This window comes from Pempheris klunzingeri, chromosome 12 (assembly GCF_042242105.1).
Source record: "Pempheris klunzingeri isolate RE-2024b chromosome 12, fPemKlu1.hap1, whole genome shotgun sequence".
Classification (NCBI taxonomy): domain Eukaryota; kingdom Metazoa; phylum Chordata; class Actinopteri; order Acropomatiformes; family Pempheridae; genus Pempheris; species Pempheris klunzingeri.
In genome coordinates this window covers 23,501,543-23,524,640 of record NC_092023.1, presented here as the reverse complement: position 1 = coordinate 23,524,640, position 23,098 = coordinate 23,501,543, and the positions used below count along the sequence as shown (strand labels likewise).

General features: G+C 43.1%; 2 protein-coding genes across 2 annotated transcripts in view; one reads left to right on the top strand and one right to left on the bottom strand.

Annotated features, from left to right (window-relative positions):
* The window catches only part of ccdc85a (coiled-coil domain containing 85A), a 30,541-nt gene extending 24,865 nt beyond the window's left edge, over window positions 1-5,676 (bottom strand). The window contains exons 1-2 of the mRNA XM_070841624.1: window positions 5,443-5,676; window positions 3,182-4,265 (exon numbers count right to left, since the gene is read on the bottom strand). Of these exons, the coding sequence (XP_070697725.1) occupies window positions 3,182-4,265; window positions 5,443-5,676 (1,318 nt within the window). The remainder of the gene's footprint in view (window positions 1-3,181; window positions 4,266-5,442) is intronic.
* Window positions 5,677-9,207: 3,531 nt separating this feature from the next.
* On the top strand, window positions 9,208-10,808 carry soul2 (heme-binding protein soul2). The gene is made up of 4 exons (XM_070841152.1): window positions 9,208-9,353; window positions 9,469-9,595; window positions 10,030-10,186; window positions 10,343-10,808. Exons 1-4 carry the CDS (start codon window positions 9,225-9,227, stop codon window positions 10,524-10,526), a joined length of 597 nt encoding a protein of 198 aa, XP_070697253.1. The 5' UTR covers window positions 9,208-9,224; the 3' UTR covers window positions 10,527-10,808.
* Window positions 10,809-23,098: the final 12,290 nt, after the last annotated feature.

Sequence of the window (23,098 nt, the reverse complement as noted above, 5' to 3'; positions counted from 1 at the left end):
AGCGCTTCCACTCAGCACTATAGAAATCATTACTGCTGCTGGACTATCATCGTACAGCACCAACACGCTCACGCTCCAGCAGACAGCATCAGACACATGATGCAGCGGGAAATATAAAGACAGCACAACTATAACCCCCAACATGGAGCTCTGAGAGTGTTAGCAGCTGCAAAGAGCATTATATAAGTCAAGTTGCTGTGCAGGGTGTCTATAGCTTATCTGAGTCTGTCGCTGAGCAGCTGCTCTGACTTGTTCTTCAGCTCAATTTCAGCAGCTTCAGTCACTGAAGGATTCACAGACGACAAAACAAAGGACAGAGAAGCTTCGATTACAACACACATAGAAGGAGTGTGCGGCTGCGGCTCAGAGGTATAGTGGGTCGTCCATCAATCGGAAGGTCGCTGGTTCGATCCTGGCTCATATGAGTCCTTCAGCGTGTTGAAGTGAACTGAACTTGCTCCTGAAGTGTAGTTTCAGTGTGTGAATGTGTGTGAAAGAATAGTCTCGTCCTGAATGAATGACGTGTGAATGGGTGAATGAGGATGTAAAAGTGCTTTGAGTGGTCGAAACGCCTAAACCAATTACCATTCTCTGCTCATGAGCTCTGTCGTTTGTAAAGCACTGTGAGACACTCTGTTGTGATATTGGGCTATACAAATAAAATTGAATTGAATTGTCGTTGTCGAAAATTGATACCACTCTCAATATAAGCCACATCCATGCGAAGGTTAGCTTAGCTTAGCATAAAGGAGAGAAACAGGGGGGAAAAGCTAGCCTGGCTCTGGTTTTGACGAGGGGTTCTGTGCTAAACTATTTCTTGGGTAGGCACAGTGACGTCTTATAGATTTAAATTTAAATTTTCTGATTCTTGAGAGCATGCGTATATTTAGAACCACTCCAGACCAGGCCTAACAACAACCTTAGTGGTACGCAGGTGTAATCATGGACAAACCCATTCCTAAATTCCCAACACACAAACTAATTCTCTTGTTAACCATGTAGTAATGGATAGATGTTGTTCCTGAAGACATGGAATTCCATTTTATTTGGAAAACAAGGTAATAATGAGTGAAATAATGCTATTGATACCTCTATTTCATCCTGTTTCTTTATTGCTGCATCACTGCACCCCTTTATAAGAGATCCAGAGGATCTGTTTATGACACTCGGTTATCAATCTGCGGTGAGGTTGCTAGAAGTCACTTCTTTTGACCAAACAATGGTCTGGCAGTTACAGTGTAAAGTTATATTTTGAGCAATCTCAGGTTTCTAATGTAATGAATATGATCAGCAGCACCTCCGTCATGTACCAGGCCTGTGGTCATACAGGATGCAGCATGCCTGCAACCTCACCACCCAGACCCCAGTAACAATAGTGTTCATCCCTCTTATTCCAGGTCCACATACTTGGAGAACCTAACAAGGAACAAGGAGCAGTGAACACTTCACCAACATGTGCGTTGGTTTGGTTTTCCATTTATAAGCCGTACAGTATATTGGAATATTGTAATTACTGATCTTCTGACAATATCTTCCTGTTACGTGGATGTAGTGTGCTACAGTACAGCCTACGGCTGGTTGATGTACGTCTGAGAGCACACTGGTTTCCCTTACGCATGGCTCTGGGGCTCTGCAGTGTAATAGCTACTCCAAGCACTGCATAATACAAAAAGCATTACACATGAACAATGAATGTTCACACACAAAAAAGAAAGAGCCTGGCTCTGACTGAGATAGTACTGCTCCAAGACACCTTATATACTAACAGCCGTTTTCCAACACGGGGCCAAAATGGGGCGAAATGAAATTCTGTTTCGCAAAAACTGAGGCGGTCCCTGAACGCAACACAATCCAATCACATTGTCACACAAAGTAAACGCTCAGAAACATATATAGAGAAACAATTAGACCACAAACACCATGAGGGGAATACTTAATGGCAGCCAAATTAAGTCAGGCTTAAAAGCCAAGCAAATGTATTTCACGTCTCCTCTGTCGCTTCAGAACACATTACACGTCCTCTGCTGTCAAAAAGCAGCCTTTTATAGTTCCTATGTGGGAAAAATCACTGTGAGCTTGTCAGAGAGGTTGAACGACTGTCAAATGTAAGCTAACTGAAATGAGTGGACAGCTTAAAGACAGCTCTAACACACACACACACACACACACACACACACACCCTTTATGTGTGTTGACCTGTCTTTCTATATGCACACGCACACACGTGCGACAAACTGTGTCTTGCGTGGACCTTTAAATACTCTCTCTCCCTCTCTGCTTTCACTTCCATTTCCAAAGGTGTGACTGCATGTGTAAGTGTGTGTATCCTGGCCCTGAACAGATCTCTGGTGTACCTATGTAACCCATACACCCTGGAGAGTTGCATCACCCACACTCCCCTGCTCACAAACACACACAGAAGAGTACACATCTCCCGTAAATCCCCATGAGCTGTGTGTGTGTGTGTGTGTGTGTGTGTGTGTATCTAGGTCCTAACAGCAGGTAGGCAAGTCTACATGTGACCTGCAATCAGTGTTACTGTTACACTGGCGTTTACATCTTCAGTAACTGATGGGAAAATGTCCTCTCTGTGGAACTGTAAGGATTGTCATAACCTGTGTCTGAGCAAACTCCATCCACGGATGAAGACCATGAAGTGCAGTTAAAAGTACCAGAAAGTGCTCGTAAGATCTTTAGTGAACATTATTTTGTCAAACTATTATTTCCAAGGTAAAATCTCAGTAGCTGCCACCTCATTGCTGACTCTAGTGGTTAAGCTACCTGTGAAAACACTCGGTTGCTGAGAACTGTGGACTGTTAATAATACTCACTGTTAATTTTCTGGCTCAGAAGGCTGAGAAAGCCCTTGTTGTTGGTAGATACTGGGGTTTTCTCCATGCAGTCAGTAAAGATCATCCACAGCATTTCTAAGTAATGTGTGAGTTCTATGACAATGGTTTGTTGGAGTTTTCCCAACAGACAAAAAGGTCATACTGATGCTATAATAAATGTGTCTGTGATTGAACTGTCTAATGAACGGCCTCATATCTGTCAGCTCAGACCAGATGACACATTTTTGAATCAATGGTGAAAACATTGGTGTACATTTTGTAATGTTCTTTCTATGGGTCATGAGTGGGTTGTGGATTGAAATACAAGATAAGAGTTACCCTGTGCCTACCGTTGTACAGACTCTGGTGGTGGGGGGCCATCTCCTCTCCCGCTGCCCTCCTCTGGCCCCTGTCCCTGCCAGGGGAGACACTGCTATACCTCCCCTTCCCGTGCTCCATCCCAGGGCTGAGCTGATAGTGATGATGGCGGCGTATAGACTCTGGACTACCCACGATCACTCGCCCTTTCCTCAGGTGCTCAGGCGTCCCCATTGCTGCCTGCTTAGCGTCAGGACTCCCACCGCCTGCTCCCACCATGTGAACCGGTCGGTGTCTCTGACTCAGCTCTGGGCTGGACTTGGCTGAGCCTTTCCCACAGCCCGGTGATGCCTGCCCTGACATCAATAGCTGTTTCTGGGCTAGTAGGTCAGAGCTGCAGGGTTTAGAGTGGGAGTCACATGGTAGCCTGGTGGGAGACTTGTGTGTCTCCGGGCTGTGTCCCCGAAGGCCCCGAGGGTCCAGGTTGGTGAGGGACCCCCCGCGGGGGCGGCAGGACTGAGGAAAGGTGTGGTACTCTGGGGTGGAGCTGTGCCTTCGGCCCGTGGATTCACACACATCTCCTGGTTTGTGTTGGTGCTCAGAGGAGATGTATCTTGATCCAGTTCCAGGGCTGGCGTTGGAGCCCAGGGAAGAGGGTTTGAGGTGGGGGTTATCAGGGCTATCTGTGCTCCCTGCACTGGAGGTGCTGCTCCCATCTCCTACATCCCTCAGCAGGCCAGGTGCTGGGACACCTCCGCCCAGCTGAGACAAGCTGCTCTGACTGTCGACGGAGCTCCTGCGGCCAGGCCCTCCCTGCCCACCCACAACACCACCACCTCCTCCCCCTCCAGCCGCAGCCACAGCCCTCTCCTCCTCCAGCATGAGGCACACCTCCTTGAGCTCCAGGTTCTCCCGAATGACCTCCACCTGCCGCTGCTCCAGCTCCTTCAGCTTCTGCAGGTAGATGGCCACCTCCTTCCTCATCAGGCCGGCGCTATAGCGGCCCAGACGCTGCCACTCCCGCGACACCCGCTTCCCCTTCTGCCGGTCGTCGTCCAGGAAGCAGCACAGGTCCCGCAGCTCCTGGTTGTCCTCCTGCAGTTTCTGGTTCACGTCCTGGTTTACATAGGCACACACACACACACACACACAGAGCAGCAGTGAGCAGTGAGGGATTCCATGCATGATCCTGCTGGGATTGATCATTTGACAAGCGAGAAAATGTTCCCATCATGCAGTTGCGTGTGTGAGGTGTGTGTGGGAGCTGAAATGATTAGATGCTCGAAAGAAAATCAAGGCAAGCATTTCGATCATCATCTGAGTTGTTTTTTTCGTCAAAAAATGCAAAACATACTTTGGTTCCAGCTTCTCAAATGTGAGGATTTGTTGCTTTTCTTAGTCTAATATGACAGTGGACTGAATAACTTTGGGTTCCAGACAGTTGAGGGGACGAACTGTAATGGTCCTCTTTCACCATTTTCTGAAATTTTATAGGCAAAATGATGAATTAGTTGACAGAGAAGTCGGTCGTCAGATGAACCAATAATGAAATCAGGGCTGCGACTACAGTAACGATTATCTTCATTATCAATTAGTCAGTCAATTTATCCTTGATTCATTAATTCATTGTTTAATGTCAAAAGATAGTGAGATAGAAAAGTGTTCCAAAGTCAAATGTCTTCTTATTGTGGGACCAACAGTCAGACCCTCACACTGGAGACGCTGGACGCAGAGAATATTTGGCATTTTTGCTTAAACAACGACGGACACAGTTATTCTTTTAGAAAATAACTGCCTGTTCATTTTCTGCTGATCTACTAATGAATTAATCTACTAAATATTTCCAGCTCTAAATGAAATCCTCATCAGTTGGAGCCTGTTTTCTTAACTAGGGTTTGATAACATTCTGTTTGAGATCAGTTTGTCATGATGTCATTCTCTCTGGTGGTGACATCAGCAAACATTTCTGTATTTTTAGACAAAAATGGGCGAAATTTTAGGGACAAAGACATTCAATCCAAAATCCATTTTATATGTAATGGATGCATTGGGGGGAAAATCATTCTGCATTCTGTCTATCCCATATGCAACAGGTTTATGATTTGATGTCCTTGAACACTCAGTGACCATTTTGCCCTTAACTGACGGTGTGTTCCCTAAATGTGGCCGTGTGTCTTCACACATCCTGTACAGCTCCACATCAGCATGCTTATTATAGCCTACACACCGGCATAAAGCCCCAGGGAACCTGGTCCACCCCCGCTCCCCGGGGTCCGCCGGCCCCGCATCTCACCTTCAAACTCCGTATCTCGTTCAGGTGCTGCTGGAGTCTCCGGTTCACCTCCCGCATCAGATTGCCGTGCTCCACGATGACGCCCCTCTTCTCCGCCTCTGCCCTCCGCAGCCGCCGCACCAGCTCCTCTTTGCCCCACTTCAGCAGCTCCTCGTCGTTTATTTTGGAGATGTCCTCCGCCGGACTCTCTGCGCTTTTGGACAGCTGCGGCTGCTGCTGTGCGCCTTTCTCCATCCTTAGAAACTCCGGTGGAGGTAAACAGAAAAAAAGTACTGTGTTTGGTGATTTTCACAGATCGAGACAACAAACCGAGACCCCGAAATGCACGCGGGACAACTCTTATCCAAACGATACTTGGGTTCCCCCCACCCACCCGTCTTATGTCCGTGGAATTACATCGCTTTGCCTCTCTCCCACGCCCATGCTGCAGCTCTGATATCCGCCCGGTGCTCTGCTGCTATATCCCTGCTGTTAGAGCATCGCTCTGCATGCTGCTGTGTCTCCGGCTGAGCCCTTGGACGGCTTGGCGGGGCGGTTTCTCTCCAGGTGCATGCCGGCCGCCTTGCGCACTAACGCTGCTCAGTGCGCACTACCGCTGCCCGACCGCCGGGGAGGAGGACAGGAGGAGGAGGAGGAGGTGGTGGTGGTGGAGAAGGACTGCAAGGAGAGGCTGCAGGTGCATTGCCGGAGAGCCAGGATGCTAAGGTGCTGTAATGAGGAGAAGGGACCCTTCTCTCGCTCCTTCACGCGCGCTCTCTCTCCCGACGCATCTTTGTCTTTTTGCGCCACCTGCTGTAGCTGTGAGGCACCAGGCTGCACCGATCCTGCTCGAGGGGAAGTTTCCCTTCAGGAGGGTCACTTTTAGTGCCAGATAGGACGAAATGCTGTTTGCTCTCATCAGATGTCTGGAGACAGTTTTACCATCATAGCTCACTAAAACTCCACTGAAAACTAGAACTTGGTGTGAAAAAACAACATGGGAATAAAAATGAAAACCAGATTTTAGGGGAAAAAATGGAAACTGAAACGATGTTGTGTAACTAAAATTAAAGGAATGATAACAGTGTACAGGGAATGACTTTAATTTTGGTCTTTGTCAACACGACCAGCCTGAATGCGTCTGTTTCCTGAGACTTAGAGGTCTGCAGCTGCCTTCACTAAGTGCTGTGTTTGTAAAAACCAAGTCTGGACTTCTTGAAACTGCCCCTGACGAATACCCCCCTATATAAAGTTAATGCTGAAACTATTAAAAACTAAAATAAACCAAACATTTTTTAAACAATAAAAACCAGACTGAATCAAGCAAACCCACGCTGGAATCTCTGTGATCTTACACTGAACCGAAAAGCAAAATTTAAAATGAAATGATATTAAAAAGTAATAAAAACGTGTTGCAGAATTCTAATAATGTCAAATTCAGTAATCATAAATCTATATACTGAAGTACTGAAAAACTGGGCAGATAATGATGTCAAGCTTTCACTGTCTCACCAGTTTGCTCCACATTTTTTGTAACACTGTCTTGATATCAATAAGGTGGATAGAATATATGATGCAGTACGTGTGAACATCAGAACACTGTACGTCCTCCAACAGGACCATTTACACTCTCAATAATAGTTTCAACCAAAGTGAAACTTTATAACCTTCATGCAAGAGCACAGAGCTGCTCACTGTCAGACCAAACCTTTGGATGTGACGAAGAAGCTGGATAAGTCATTGTGAACATGACAAGAAGGTGTGTTTTTTTAGGGAAATGGTCACATGTTTCATCGTTCATCTCCAAAATAAACTCCAAATTAAACAAATTCTCTGCTTTAAATGGTTTGTTTGATTGCAACAATACACAGCACGCGTTCGGAGAACTGACAGCGACCTTCAGACATCCAAAGTAGCTTTAACTCAGCTGAACGCATGTTTAACAGCTCACACTTACACACACACACAGCTGCAGTGATGAATGTTTTTTTCAGAGTTGGGAAAGTTGTTTGGGTTTTTTTTTTTTCTCCTCTTCATTTTTTCAGGTTCACCGGTTGTACTGCAGAGCGGTAACGATCCCTGCAATCATAACCGCTCAGCCAGGGATGGGCTGTATTTCTGATCAACATATTCAAAAAAGCATTTTGTAATTTGCATTTGATCTATTTGATAGAAATAGTTTTATATTTTCTATTAAAATATTTTAGTCTTCTATGTTTTAAAACTAGACGAAAGCCTTTCAGCATGATGACAGATGAAGATCAGATAAGGCCTATGCTGACTGACACACTGGCGACAGGCCAGACCAGCACATACATTCTTCATACTGTGTGACACGACAGGTCTGTTTAGGAGAAACACAGCTGAACATTTGCAGATGTCGCTGCAATTTGACTTGTGTTCTGATCACAACTTGGACAAGTTGTAAACGAACCTTTGTTTTACAGATATGTCTCATAATTATTTTGCAGCACTGTAAAATAAGGCTGATCAGTCGTCCCTCATGCCCCCATCGAGGCGGATCGATGAGCTAACACAGTGGAAAGACATTGCTTCTGAAGAGATGTACACGCATTTGATTGAATCAGCAGGTAGTGTTACGCTAAGTATCATCTATAAATAACCAACCGGTTAAGGTTCAACAGTTTGATTCAGAGGAGATTTAGTTTTAGAGCACGGTCGTGTTTACTGATGCTGCTGCACTGTGTGACTGAACTACCTACAGTCAGCAGTAACTGTCATCAGCATCGTATAGCTCTGCCACACGGTTTCACACAAGATTTCAATCACAGATTCTTTGGCTAATCTCGACTCCTGGTAGTTTCTGATGTTATGTGACGGAACAGTTCTCCTCCCCTCAAAGCGGCTGCAGCCTTGGTGCTTGGTGCCACAGATGTGTATGCTTGGGGTGAGAGGCATGAGAATGGAGCCAAAGGTAGGTGAAACGTGCTGGATGGCATCTTTCCATCAAGAGTAGAAAAAAACTGAAGATATTTGTGAAAGTAAAAAGTTAGACAGTAAGTCAAGTGTCGGCTGGCGGTGCTGATTAAAAAAAAACTTTTGAGCTGTACTTTTCTGCATATTACCTAACTGTGATTGTGCAGTTGAATATTATCACCACACATGGTGCCAGCTGGATACAGCCAAAGAAATCCGAAGCCAGTTTTGCGTCAGTGTGCACACAAAGCAGCCCACTCCTTCAAAACACCTTCTCCATCTGTTGGCCGGCAAAAAGGGAATTGTTCTGAAAATGTATAGACATGAAGTAGATGTAGTAATAATAACAATAATAATAATAATAGTAAAAATAAACGCTACAACAAAACACAATCAAAGTTCAAAAAATAGATCAAAAATAAGGGTTCATTTGATATAAGGGTTCATCTTAAAATGCTCATACTACCAGGTTGAAAGAGGCCTTGTTCACTGTTGATTGTTCCTGCTGTCTGTACATGTGATCAACCCTGTCACATCACACTGGCCTTGATCTTATTTGCAGATGAATCCCTGTTGACACTGTGAAAAGCTCTCACTCCAGTGTTGACCTCACACCCTACAGTGCAACAAGCTCCACTTCTCAGAGTGGAGGAAAATGCATCAGATATCAGACTTTTCATCAGATATCACACTTTTCCCCAAAAAAAGAAGTGCCAGTGGAACTGGGTGTGGCAGTGGCTGAGACAAAGTGAAGTCCCCTTCCTTGAACAATGGGGGAGTGGCTGTGACATGATAAACCGGTAATGTGAGATGTGGCATTCAGGTTAAGGCAGAGTGTTTCTGCAGCTGCATCTCAGGAGTCGAGGATGGAGCAGCCACTTCTCCTGCTTTTGCCTCTGGTCCTGCTGTCCTTCTGCTCAGGACAAGATTGGACGCCTCCAGACTTTTGCCACCAGAAAAAATGTCCTCAATACACCTTGATTGAACAACACCAGGTAGGTTTCAGAGCACACACACACACACACACACACACACACACACACACACACACACACACACACATTGGTGTTCTGGATTATGTGGAAAAACAGCTTGATTATTTCTGTTCAGGATTTCGAGGAGCGTCACTATGTTGCCTCTGATTGGATCACCACCAAGATAGAAAGCACTACGTCGAGTTCCTTAATGTCTGCTCGTTCGAGGCTGAAGGAGTACTGCGAGAGGCAGAGGGATGCAGGTTTGTCAGGATCTGCAGCTAAAAGCTTCACTCATATGGTAGTTTGGTTTTGTGGTGCTCATTTTTCCGCTGAACAGTCCAAAGCAATAAAACTGGGATGTGGTTATATTTTAAGACGGGTTATAGCGAGTAGCAGCTTTCTAAAGTTGTTCATCAATACAGAAAGCAAAACGAACCTACGGAATGAGGATGTGACACACCACACAGTGAGAACAAAACAGTTTTGATTTCATTTGGCCCTGCATTGCTTTAAAATAAAGAGTATCAGTGTAAACACAGCAAAAGTGATGGGAGAAGCATCCGAACAAATTGAAATCCTTGAAGCTGTTTTAGTCATTTGTCGACAAGATGACCTCGCCTGCGTTCCTGCACTTGCCGTATCCACTTTTGCATTTACTCTTCTTACAGTTTTGTACCATGCTTGCCTCCTCCAGGTCACGAGATTTCCGATGACACTTGGCCAGTGCTGATCACCAACAGGGGAGATCAGCATCTGTCCCTGTCCTGGTTTGTTCCTCCTGGGACAACAAAGCCTGAAAACACTGATGAAGTCACACTGACAAGCAAACCTGAAGGCACCGTCTATGTCAAGTGAGCTTTTACTATTGTTCAACATTCCATATCATTCTCAAAGTTCAAAGGTTACCAAGTGATAATGAGACAAAAGTTGAAAAGTTGACACATAATTAATCAGATGAAATCTTTTAAAGCAATTTTTTCTTTCATTGTTTCCACATCACATCAAAGGGTCTTCGATGGTATTCCAAGCATCGAGAGTGGCCAAGAAAACATGGAGAAGCTTTGGATTGCTCTGGGTAAAGATTGTACCGATCCCCCCACTTACTCTGCAGTTTACTATGACACCTATTTCTCTCTTTATCACCACAATGAGATTTGGATCTACGCTGATGACAAAAGTAAATGCAACTGAATCACTGTCACTTTTTGCACTTATCACATCGATGTATTCCACCTTAGTGCGCTCCTGCTTTAATGAGCAGGCGTATCGTAGCAGCAGACACTCATGCCTGGTGCTTCTGTTGCATGCAGGGAACCGGTTTCCGAAATGTTGTGGCATTTGCCTGCAGCCTTTGTCACTGTGAACACATTAGCGATGATATGTAACTAGTAATGCTTCTTGTTCTGCACATATCAGCTGTAAATCAAAAAACAAAATATATCTGTCTCAAACAATAAACTGTTGACGTTTTTATCTTGGTTTGCGTGTGTGGTCGATGTCACGTTGTCCCTTCTTATCTGTTGAACATCTGGTTCACTGCAGGTCAGCCCTGTTGGAACTCTGACAAAAATACTTGTGTTTTTTTCCTTTCTGGTTTGACCTGTCTGAGCTAAAGCATAAAGTGTCCTGCTTAATCAGTTTCTAAAAGGAAGCTATGAATACGATCTGAAAAATCTTCTTTGTAAATGTGCATTTGGAACGACGGGTCTTTTCATTTCACTTGTACCCACTGGATTTTCTTTCAAGTATAAATTCATAGATGTGTGAATATTATGAGAAAACCTGCGTTGTTCTGGAAAATATCAATGTCTGGGTTAGAAATATGGCAAATTCTGTAGGATGGGAAAACAATAACATACATCTTGCTGAGCTCTAATATAAAGTTTACTATATTTAGGTTTTACTTACTTTTTAACTTAGCGTATATTTTGTAGATGTCAATGTCAAAATGTCAAAAATGGAACTTTCAAGTCAACCAAACGATCTCAACAATGGTAAGCTGATGAATCCCAGTTCTGCTGAGTTCACTGGAGTGTGATGCTGCATACTGAACACTAGATGCTGCTGTAGATATGGCTACAAATAAGACTTGGTGAATGGAGCAGGCACTAAAAGGGCTGAAGGTTTTGTGTTCAGTCAGGAATGTCACATCTTAGCACAACATATGTGTGAAAACCTTTATCTAATTGGTAACATAAAAGGCAGAGTAAAATGAGAATGATAGAGGAAAAAATGATAACATGAAAAAAGTGGCCCTTGCAAACACGTCTGTTGTTATATTTCTATTACATCAGTGTAGTAATGTTCTGAAATAAAAATACTGCGGTCCTGAGTGATGGTCATGTAGGCAACAAGGCTGTGAGCACAAACTGACCAGTGGTGATACATTTTATTTACCTTTACACTGACACTGACACTGACACACGCCTACACCTCAGACTTCAGACACACCACGGCCAGCTGTCACATCCAGAAGTTCTCAGATGATACAGATGGATGTGTATCCGAGGGGAACGAACTAGAATACGGAGGGTTCGTCGACGACTTTGTCAGCTGGTGTGAAGCTTCACACTGATGCCAGCAAGACGAAGTAGATGATGATCGACTTCAGGAGAAAAACATCCGTCATCACACCTGTGAGTATCCAGGGTTTGGACATTGAGGTGTTGGAGGACAACAAATTCCTGAATGTTCCCCTGAACAATGAGCTGGGCTGGACTGACAGCACGCTGCCCTGTACAAGAAGGGACACCTGCTGAGGAGGCTGAGGTCCTTTGGAGCGTGCTTCATCTTCTATGCTGTAGTCTGCACGGACAGTGACAGGAGGAGGCTGTACCAAGCCTGGACCAAGTGAGATCCATCATGGACAACACCTCTCCCCCCTGCATGAGACTGTGGGGGCCCTGAGCAGCTCCGCTACCGCAGGTTGTTCATCCCCACTGCCGTCAGACTGTTTAACAACAGTGTTACATAAATCTCAAGACAATATCACAGCCACCACCTTCACTTTATCACCACTTGTTTTTTTACAACTGTCCAATACTCACAACATCCTGTGCAAGGCACTTATGTATATGTATTATGTATTTATGTTAGTTATGTCCCTTGATTTTGCCCTACTTCTGTTACTGACGCTTTGTTTCTGCCCCTTTACTGTCTCTTCTGCTGTAACAAGTGAATTTCTTTTATTTTTGGAATAAATAAAGTCTCTCTTATCTTATCTTATCTTATCTTATCTTATCTTACAAATGTCTTCTGCGTCTCTGGAGGAGGTTTCTCCAGAGCCGCCGAAGACAATAGACAACTGTTGTCAATGGCCAAACATCCTCCTCTATTTAAATAAAAACACATTTTCTTCTTTTATATCAAATAAAGAATTGTTTTAAAGCCAGCAGATAGATAAAGAGAGAGGTCTGTCACATTTTGAAAGTTAGATTCTGTAAACTGTACGTCATCCCAGTAACTGTAGCCACCTCTCATCAGTGTTGGCATGTTGGGTGTGTGAGTGCAGGCCGGGCTTATCACGTTGTCCTCTCCTATCACATACAGTATGAGTCACTGATTTAGACCCACAGCATCTCCAGAAGGCTCAGAACTCTCTGTTCAGCTACTACATAGCAAGTTTCTCTAAGGGAACAGAGAGCAACCTTGAACAGCAGCATGCCACTGTTCCTCACCACAAGACCCACATCCACTCAGAGTACACAATCAGTCACCACAGCAACCCAGGGCCAGTGCGTCAGGTAGGCAATCATACTTTTATGGAAAGCTGGAGTAAAGGTAGAAGACCGTGTGACTCACACTTAATAATGGCTTACTCACCCACCTACCCGTTCACATGCCCATCAACTCTGCACATCGAAGGACCACTTTTAGAATCTGATTTAACTGGTGATATCTCTGAGAAAAGAACATATGTCAACTTTGCAGAGCTTTAATTCAAACCTAACACGATTTAAAGCCCAACATAAATGGTGGAAATGTTATTTGCTTTGCAGGTATTTTGATCATAAGAGTTCATGGACTTTTTTTCCATGATGATGATGATGGTGAATTAAAAGTCAGAGAATCAGAAGTCCTACAGTTCATCCAGAGCCCACATGGCATCCTTATGCAGCTTTTTTCTGTATAAATCATGCAGATGAGTTATTAATTCAAGCACAAATGACTAATTTGTGATACGAAATGCTAATAGATATTTTGTAATAATACACACCAGTTACCAAACATATATGATACCTGCTTGGATCTGTGAAGGCCATAAACAGGCAAGTGAATTTTGAGGCATGAATCCAAGCAGCTTTTGGGCTGAACACAACCAAATATTGAACTTCACATCTCTGACTCCTATTGCAACTTCTCTGAGCAGAAAACAGGACTAGAGTAACCACACAAGGAAATTGGCAGTACACACATCACACTAACTGAGGCTCCTCACTAGGACAGAAATCTAACCTGCCTGTACTTTGTGTTGGTGGGCAGCGGCCCAATTCAAGTTTTGACACGCCAACATGAGAAACTTTCTTATATTTGTTCCTCAAAAAAAAAAAAATTACTTTAGACAATGATAGCAAAACTCTGGTCAAAGCTGTGGCTTTTTCCAAATACAAGTATAGAGACCGTGGTTGAACAATAAAATCTCACAGTACTGAACACAGGACCAAGCCTCAGTGATGTGCTGCTTTCCACTGGCTGTAACAAAACCGGTTTTACTCTTTGCAGGTAGATATCAAAGGAATGCGACAGCTGATAGAACATTTCCTGGTTTGGTCTCACAACAGCAAGAGAGCAGCGCAGTGTCAACGTCGTCTTACAGTGTTCCCAAAGTTGGAAGAGATGTCCTGTGGTGAGTAGAGCCTATGCACCCCGTAGGACACATGAAGGAATCCCTGATCATTCTGTTGCACATAATGTACAAGTTTGTCTCTAATTGTCCACTCACTCGTAGATATTGCTCCAGATCTAAGACTCATCCTCGTTGGATCGCAGAGGTATGGAGTTGGCTCAGTGGCAAGTGCAATCTTAGGAGGAGACTTTGAATGGGGAAAGAGAACTGCTCAGAGTGTGACACACACAGGGAAGGTGAATGGAAAGGTAATCCAGCTGGTGAGAGCTCCTGTGTGGCTGAGGGGTTACCATCTGTGTGACACAGCAGAACTTGTGAAGGAGGGACTTGTACTCAGTGCAAATCCAGGACCCCATGCTTTCATTCTGCTGATTGAGGTTGATTTGCCGTTCACAAGTGCGTGCGCTAGAGCGGTAAAGGCACACTTACAGCTGTATGGAGAAGATGTGTGGAGCCACACCATTGTACTCTTCACCTGTGCAGACTGGTTGGGAAGCACAGACAATGAAGAGTACATTTCTGGTGAAGGGGAAGGCTTGAAACAGCTCCTGAAGAGATGCGGGCAAAGATACGTATTTGACCGCACAGACAAACGCGAGACTCTCAGTGAAAGGCTTCTGAACAAGGTTCAGATGTTGCTGAGGAGTAATGACGGAAAACCTTTTGAAGTGAAAGAGAATATATTGCAGAAAATTGAGGAAAAGAGGGAAGAAGTGAAGAAGAAAGCAGAAATCAGAGAACAAAGAAGAATCAAGGAGAAGAGGACACAAGAAAATAAGTCAGGTTGGTAAAAGTTTGGGATGTCTGTCCATGAATTTACTTATTCTACGCACTGACAACATTGGGAATTACTGGTAATGACTTGTCACAAATCAGACACAGGTTTTCATGCATTTCAAACACAGACAGATAATGTAACGCTGGCTGCACCTTTAGCAGTGGATGTACAGTATTTTGCTTTGTATTGCACCTTTATTGATTTGACTTTAGTTCAGGCAATTATAAATTCTCACTATTACTGATTCATTAAATCCAACGGCATTCGCTGCAACTGCTCCTCCGCCACCCCAACCTCCTCTTTGTTGATCTAAGATCTAAAGTTAATTTGTTGATATCCTTTTGTCCAAATCTAACTCTAGAATCATGACCTCAATCAATCTTTTTTTAGGAACATCCATGTCGGAGTTAACCATCATCTTACTTGGCTGGGTTTTTTCAGTGAAAACCTATGTAGGTTGTGCCATCTTGGGCATCCCTGAAAGGCAGGCAAGAACAAAAAAATGTATAAGAAAGACAAAGACAAGAGTCTTGGGAAAACGGCAGCTGACGGTGACTGTGGTGGATACTCCTGGATGGTGGAAATTCTTCTCTGCCGATTTGGTACCAAGTGCCATCAAATCTGAGCTTATGAAGGCATTAGATCAGGACCAAACAACAGCTCACCCATCTGCCATGGAAAGCCCTCAAGACCAATGTTCCTCTGGCCGCGCCTTCCTCCTAATGATCCCTGCTGACACCTCGTTTACAAATGAACAGAGGAAGATTATAGAAGACAATATGAGGCCTTTAGGTGAGGCAGTCTGGCAAAACACCATTGTGGTCTTCACCAGATCTCAGTGGCTGGGAGAGTACCACATTGAGCAGCACATCGAGAGCGAAGGGGATGCTCTTATCTGGCTTGTGGAGAAATGTGGGAACAGGTACTGTACCTTCAACAATGACAAACCAGAGAAGAGTGAGAGTGAAGGTCAGGTTAAAGAGCTGCTAGACCTGGTTGAAGAAATGCTGTCCAGAGCTCAGAGCACTCCAAACGAGGAGACACGACAGACAGCAGACACCCAGGACCACTCAGAAGATAGTGAGGGATCAGCTGATAAGGATCTGAAAAAGATGGTAGAAAACCTCCACAGAGTCTGGGGCTGGGGATCATGGGAGATTGAGGAAGTTATGGCAAGATCTGATGAAAGACTAACGCAAGACTGTACATGTGATGATGACAGCATGAAGTGTCTTGGGCTTTGTAAGTACATATTTTATCTCTGTCATAACTTTACTTACTTGTACATGTTCTCCTTTTGTTCTTCTCAGACACATCAAGTCATACTTAGGAACTAAGGGCCAGATTTACTGCATCTTTAGACACATGCTGTCCTAAACACATGATGTGTATGTATCAACCAGGCACACCGACCTGGAGTTTGCGTGTTATTTGCGAGGTGCGCCTTTGTCCTCATTGTATATGCTTGTCGGGAAGGATCACGCAAGGAGGAGACATGTTAACAGAGGTTAATTATGTATTGCGCTGGATTTACCGAGGTCATGCAATTTGTGACTGTCAGTTTCGCGGGGAAAGTTCCCCGCCTCTGACGGCCAGTTGTAAAAATAGCACAGATTTATGAAAGCCACAAGGAGGGCTGTGGCGATGAAAAGAAACATGCATTAAATATATGATTATCACTAAAAAAACAAGTATTATTAGAGACAACAATTAAAAAATGCAATTAGGTCATTAATTAGACAGCACACATTTTAATTTATTTTGAATGCCTCTTAATGTATGAATAATTATGCAAAACACCATCATATCACACATTTATGAGTAATATTTTGAGTACAGTAACAGTTTTTCTTGAGTTGAATTGTGGCCAACGTCAAGATCACATTATTCTTTTCAGTCCACTAACTGACTGCATAATGATATGATGTCTTAGTGCTGTAAATGTGGCACTGAATACATACAGATTGCTACCGCAAACTTGATGAAAACCACACTGCACATTGAGCTAAAGTTTTAAAGTTGAATCCATCGTATATCACTCGCCAACATTTTAATCCATGCTGGGGGCATTTCTCTTGGAATGCTGGTCTGTCAGTCAACAGGAAGTACAGCCTCACAGAAGCTAGCATGGCTGCATCATTCTCTGAATGTCACAATACTTCCTGTAGTCTCACAGACTCTGGACAAAGCCAAGCCTAATGCTAAGCTAAGCTAATGGGCTGCTGGCTTCAGCTTCATGTTGAACACATAAATGTGAGAGTGTATGTCTAAAAAAAGTCTAACTAATAATTTTAGTTTATCCAACTGGATCTCATGTCCTTTGTACGTCATTCATTGACAAACTGATCTTGCACATAGATCTGAAGACATACCATAAGAGAAAAAATGTGGAAACACTGCTGCGAGAGGCGATTGGTGGATACAACTTGGAGGACTCGATGAACATTGTCCAGAGAGTACACTTTCGCGAAGAATGTGGAGCCTTCGGTGAGTATTGTTTTATCAGCCTTATTTGGGGCACCAATGTACTTGGATGAAACAGTAAAAGTGAGCGACTCTGCCACTCTGGGCTTTTTTATGTGAGATATGTAAGATAATAGCATGCATAGCTATGTTGGCCCTGTGGCCACAGATGTTACATCCCACCAACCAGTCCAGAAATGCTCACATTTAACTATTTGCTCAGGACAAAAGCAGCATCACTTAATTCCAAAATGTTCCCAGACTGCTCTGGTACAGCCCTGACCTGCAGCATAGACTGTGGAAATGTTAGATTCAGACGTTGCTTTAAGGCTCGGCAGACAGTTTATCACTCCAGGCAGAGAACACACACAGGCAGCAGCATTTGGAGCTACAATCTGCAGCTGTATAGAAAGTGAAAAGACAAAGGTGTGATTTTGAGAAGAAGAGAATGCCAGGAGACGAAACACAAGTAATGTGAGAGCTGAGGTTAGCAATGAGCCATCTTCTTCTCTACATGCTAAAACACAAACTGTTGTCTGTAGTGGTGTCATTTCTACGCCTTTGCCTGTTGCCAGACGCCCAGCTTTGCATGGCTTTGCTATGATTGGAATGTCTACCAACACTTGATTAACAACCTGGTCTGTTCTTCTATAATTGTGTCTTACAATTCTTACTGTATGTGCTAGGTGTATATTACCATTTAACTGACTTGTAACTGCGTCTTTTTATCAAGATCAGCATAATGATTGCTGTATTTTATCTTTGTCTTCCTGCTAATTGCTGCTCTGCATGTCTCCATGCATCAGAAGATGGTTGTAGTCAGGGTTGCTTGGCTGTGTTTGGTTGCTTCATGCTGATGCAGATGTTGGTGCTGTACGACGTAACATGATGAAATATTTAGAGCCAAAGAATCAAACCAGGAAAAAGTTCACTTCAAGGTTACGATGCGAGCTTGCTTGTCTCGAGCAGTTGCACCATCAAATAAGAAGTAGCACAAAACATTTCGCTGACAATTTTACCTTCTCTGATAATGCGGTATGTCCGTCTCAAAAGCTGCCTTTGATTTTGTGTAGATATTGTGTCAATCATTAGTGAGAAGGACACATTCAAATCTGAATGGAAGCAGCTGTTTGAGAGAGAGTGGAGCAGGAGAGAAGTGCGACTGATGGAACACGTCTTCGAAAAACACTTCTCAGACAAGGAAGCTGGACGTAAGTGTTTTCAGTGGTAACACACTCACATGAAACTAAGGACACTTCTTAAAAATGATGAAACATAATTATTTAAAGAAATAAAACGCAGTGCCAAGAGGCTACGTCCAATGGTAGCTGCTCTGTGAGGCTGCAACTGGAATGCTACAGTCATTAGTCCTGCAGGTATTTGGTCACAAACATACTTAACATACTGATGATGATGATGATGATGATGCCAGCTGATACCAAAGTTATCAGAACATCTGTGCCCTATCTATGCAATGCTGTGGCTGTCTGCCAGTTCACTTAAAACCAACAGTGTCAACCTCAAAGTCAGATTCATCTTCTGGGCACCATGAATGACTAAAACTTTCATGGCAATCCAGACAATAATTGTTAACAAATTTCAACCTGAACCAAAGTGCACACAGCTGTCATGGCCACTAATAAAATATTCACAGTCAGCCAAAAATATGAGTATGAGTATTCTTGTGAATAAGTTTGCCAGTTGTACTTAACAGTGGCTTCGTCAGTGGGATGATGCTTCCTCTTCAATACATTTCACAGTACGCATGAATGTAAATATGCAAACACTGACAGAAATTGTAATTTGTTGTAGGTCCATTACCCAATGTAGGCAATGCTGGCCCTGATAAGAAGATAGACACCATTGAAAAAGTTTCTGCTTGGCTTAAGGAACAAGTCAAACAGGTTCTGGCACAGAGCGAAGGAAAGTGACCAGTGAATCCACCTCAAGGACGTCAGCACAAGAAACAACAAGCAAAAAAGTTTAATGTGGATCAAGTGTAAAATGATGTTTAGTGAGGTAAGGGCAGGAGAGAAAAGGTCTTCCAAAGCTTTATTCCAAAGCTTTATGCAGTTTTATCAAATGTACGTATAACATTTTTGTATTAGTTACCACAGCAACATGTTTATTTTCTATCATGTTTACAGCTGTCTTAATTCTTTGACTGCCTTCAGAGTGGGAGATTAGCTGGATACTCTCCTCATTTTCACTGGCTTATGGCACTAAATAACCGTATCATATCAGCATTGGTGCACAAGTGTAACTAATGCATGCCGCCCCAGCATAGCTTCAGAGTTCAACCTCTGTAAACACACAGAGCTGACAGGTGGAAATTTAGACCGGTAGTCTCTCATGATACACTAGAATAAAAAGTAATGGTGGATTGCTAAAATGAAATGCTTTGATTTTAGGCGCATTTATAGCTTTCTTCTAGTTATACTGTTTTTATTGATAATTGCTGCCTGACTTTCTTTAAAGCACATATATTCCACAGGTAATCGGTGCTGAAGTAATGCATTCCTACCTAACAGAGTGAGCCACCTTTTCAAAATGCATTTTCTAACTTTTTGTCCCATATTCCGTTGTTAAATGTTCATTTTGTATTTGTTGTGTATATGTTGTGCTCACTTCACACAGCTTGATATGGATGGTACTTTTTGAAAAACCTAATATTACTGTTTGCATTTCAGTCATATTTCTGTTTTTTCCTTTGCTTACAGGTGAAAAAATAGGTGTTTGAGTATAATTTGCTAATGTAAGATACCAGGAATATATTGGATTCTGCAGTATTGTAGAATGGAAGGCCTCTGGGTGTTTTCTATGATTATGTATTTATGTTCACTAAAATATTCCTGTGCTCACAGCAGTGTCGTTGGCCATATACTTGATGAATGGCACGAGACCTTTCAGACATTCTAAACCCCGTTTTTGAAGTAGGGCATTAGAAAACACCAGCTCTTGACTGTCTGCCCTGTTGTCTTAAGTTTGCTCCTCTTGTATGAAGTAGTTAACATTGAGGACAGATGTTTATACGTTAATACTGTATGTGTACTGAGGAAGGTGGGACTGTTTGAATGCATCATTAAGGTCAAAGCTGACAAGTCTACTACCACCACATACTGAGTTGGAGGGTGGGGATATTTGTGTAGAAGCAAAGGGTGTTTTTTCCACTGTAATGCATAAAGCTTACATTAGAGCTCTTAAGGGGTACAAAATGACAGACCAGAGCCTTAATGGACCTGACCATTGTTAAAGGAGAAGTCTCAGGTATATTTTATACACTTGGCTCTATTTTACGTTTTATATTTACTATGTGATACTGCTAAGAACATTTGCCATGTTGAATAATCCACACTGGTCCCAGGTAGAGCTTTGAAGGTCTGTAGTTAACATCCTTGTCAACCTCTCATGATGTTTTTGGTGTTGAATAAGTTATGTGGAAGCTTGTTTGTATGTGGTGCTGTGGTCTTTGAAATACACTCTGTTCCCACTGAGCCGCTCACTGTTTGGCTCTCTAATATTGTACCTGGTTAAAGGAATCATATGTAACGCCAATGAATCATTTTCACATTCATTTTGTGATGTTGTTTTAATTATCACCTATAAAAAAAGAGACTGTGACTCTAGCAATAGCACTTATTACAAGTTCTTTATTTATTTAGAATAGAATAGAATAGAATGCCCTTTATTGTCATTATACCAGTGTACATCGAGATCGGAGAGCTTCTCCTTTCCCATAGTAGAGCATATTAATTGTAAAGGATATTTTTACAAATCAAGATTATGTTCACTTAACAAACATGTAGCTATGTAATTGTTTGTACCTGATAGAAGCTACAATATATCTGAATTCTTACAGGACCAGAAAATCCTGATGTAGAAGGTTGGTGTGTGTAGGGATACTTCCATATTAAGCCCAAAGTCACTCCTTGTCTCTAGCTTACACAGATCCTGTGTGGTTTGCTCTGAACCACCATAACTGGAAGCGACACGCTCATTTTAGAGCATCAGACTAAGACTGGCATCTCAGTCAGAGAGCATGAACTGTTGGTAATGCTTACACTGATTTCAGCGTATGAAACATGTATTAGAAATTATCTGTGCTGCGACTGGCTGAAAGAGTCCTCTGCATGTTTTTGTCTCTTCGACACTGTAGTTTCTTAATAAGTGTTTTTTTTTCTCTGTGTCTGTGATGCACATACACACACAAGCCTGCTTGAACCGTGTGTGTGTGTGTGTGTCCTTTTGAGGACAGTGGAGTCTGATAGGAGAAGTCAGTGTCAGCCCTGAAGGAAGAGACTTGCTAATAGAGTTTGCTCTGTGGAGGAGAGTGCTCTAAGAATGCAATGTTGATGTATTCAGCTGTGCGTGTGTGTGTGTGTGTGTCCATAAAATCTCCTCTACACTGGAGTAAAAAAACCTCAGATGGACCTATATTAAAGGAACATTATGTATAATAGTAAGTGTGTTTGTGCACTCACACACACACACACTTGTATTTCTGTTTGTGAGGAGCCTCGCTGACATAATGCTTTCCCCAGCCCCTTACCTTAACCATCACAGCTAAATGCCTGACCCCAGCCCTCACCTCGTGGCCAAAATGTCCTCAATGTCTCATATCTCAACTCAGTTAAGCATGTTCCCTTCTCACTTTGTAGAAAGTAGAAGTGCACGCACACACACACACACACACACACACACACACACGAATGAGGTCTTTTCTGTTTGCAGTCTATGTGAATAAGAGAGCTCATAACTATGATACCTGTGTAGCTTTTACTATTAAATCCAATCCAACATTATTCGTAGAACACACATCGAACTGCTGTACCATCAGAACAGCAAAACACTCAACTGGAAATTGATAATAATAGTCTGTCATAATAATTGGGTATCATAATAACATTAGTAGAATAATAATGTAGTAGTAAAGAAAATATAAGATCTTGTTTATTGACTGGAAGTGGGGCAAAACTGTCAGCCATCATTCTAAGTTCTGACATAAAACATACAATATTTCCACAATCGTAGTTTCTGGGCTTCCAGGGCATTCAGCAGGACAAAGACAAAAGAGATCAAGACGAGAGGAGGCGGTGTGATGTAAAGGCACAGCAGAGTTACAGGTGCTCATGTAGTGACATAATCCTGCCGTGCTGTATTTGCATATAACAGTTGGTGTAAACACACTCATGTGTATGTAATTTTGCCAGATTTTTGAATAGAGGTTTGGTTGGACACATGACTTCACAGCGTTAGAAGGCTTTATGCTGGGGCACAGCACTGTGCATTATCCTGCATTATGTCACGGCTGTTCTATTGCAAGTGTACAGTGTTGATATGGACTTGCATGGATTATATGGCATTAGTTTGCCCACATGGGGTTTGGTGCAGGATTAGTCAACTCACTTGAGCAGGAAGGCACATACTGTATACCCCCCCCCCCCTCTCTCTCTATGTCCATCTCACTGTTGCTGACAGTCATACACACACACACAGACAGAGTTCCCTTCCCCCAAGCCTACAATTACAGACCAAGAAATGTGCTGAGGTCCTACACACAGAACACTGTCACATCGTTCTGTGCGACTGTGTGAGGCTGATGGTACATTTTCATATTCAATTATGTTGCTTTACCTTCAACTCTGACTGGTGAGATGTGATCAGGATGTGTCCATA

Excerpts from the sequence above, each read along its gene's own strand:
- soul2 (XM_070841152.1), top strand. The coding sequence starts at position 9,225 with ATGGAGCAGCCACTTCTCCTGCTTTTGCCTCTGGTCCTGCTGTCCTTC. Across the intron at positions 9,354-9,468 it reads CCTTGATTGAACAACACCAG|GATTTCGAGGAGCGTCACTA; the intron begins GTAGGTTTCAGA and ends ATTTCTGTTCAG. Across the intron at positions 9,596-10,029 it reads CGAGAGGCAGAGGGATGCAG|GTCACGAGATTTCCGATGAC; the intron begins GTTTGTCAGGAT and ends TGCCTCCTCCAG.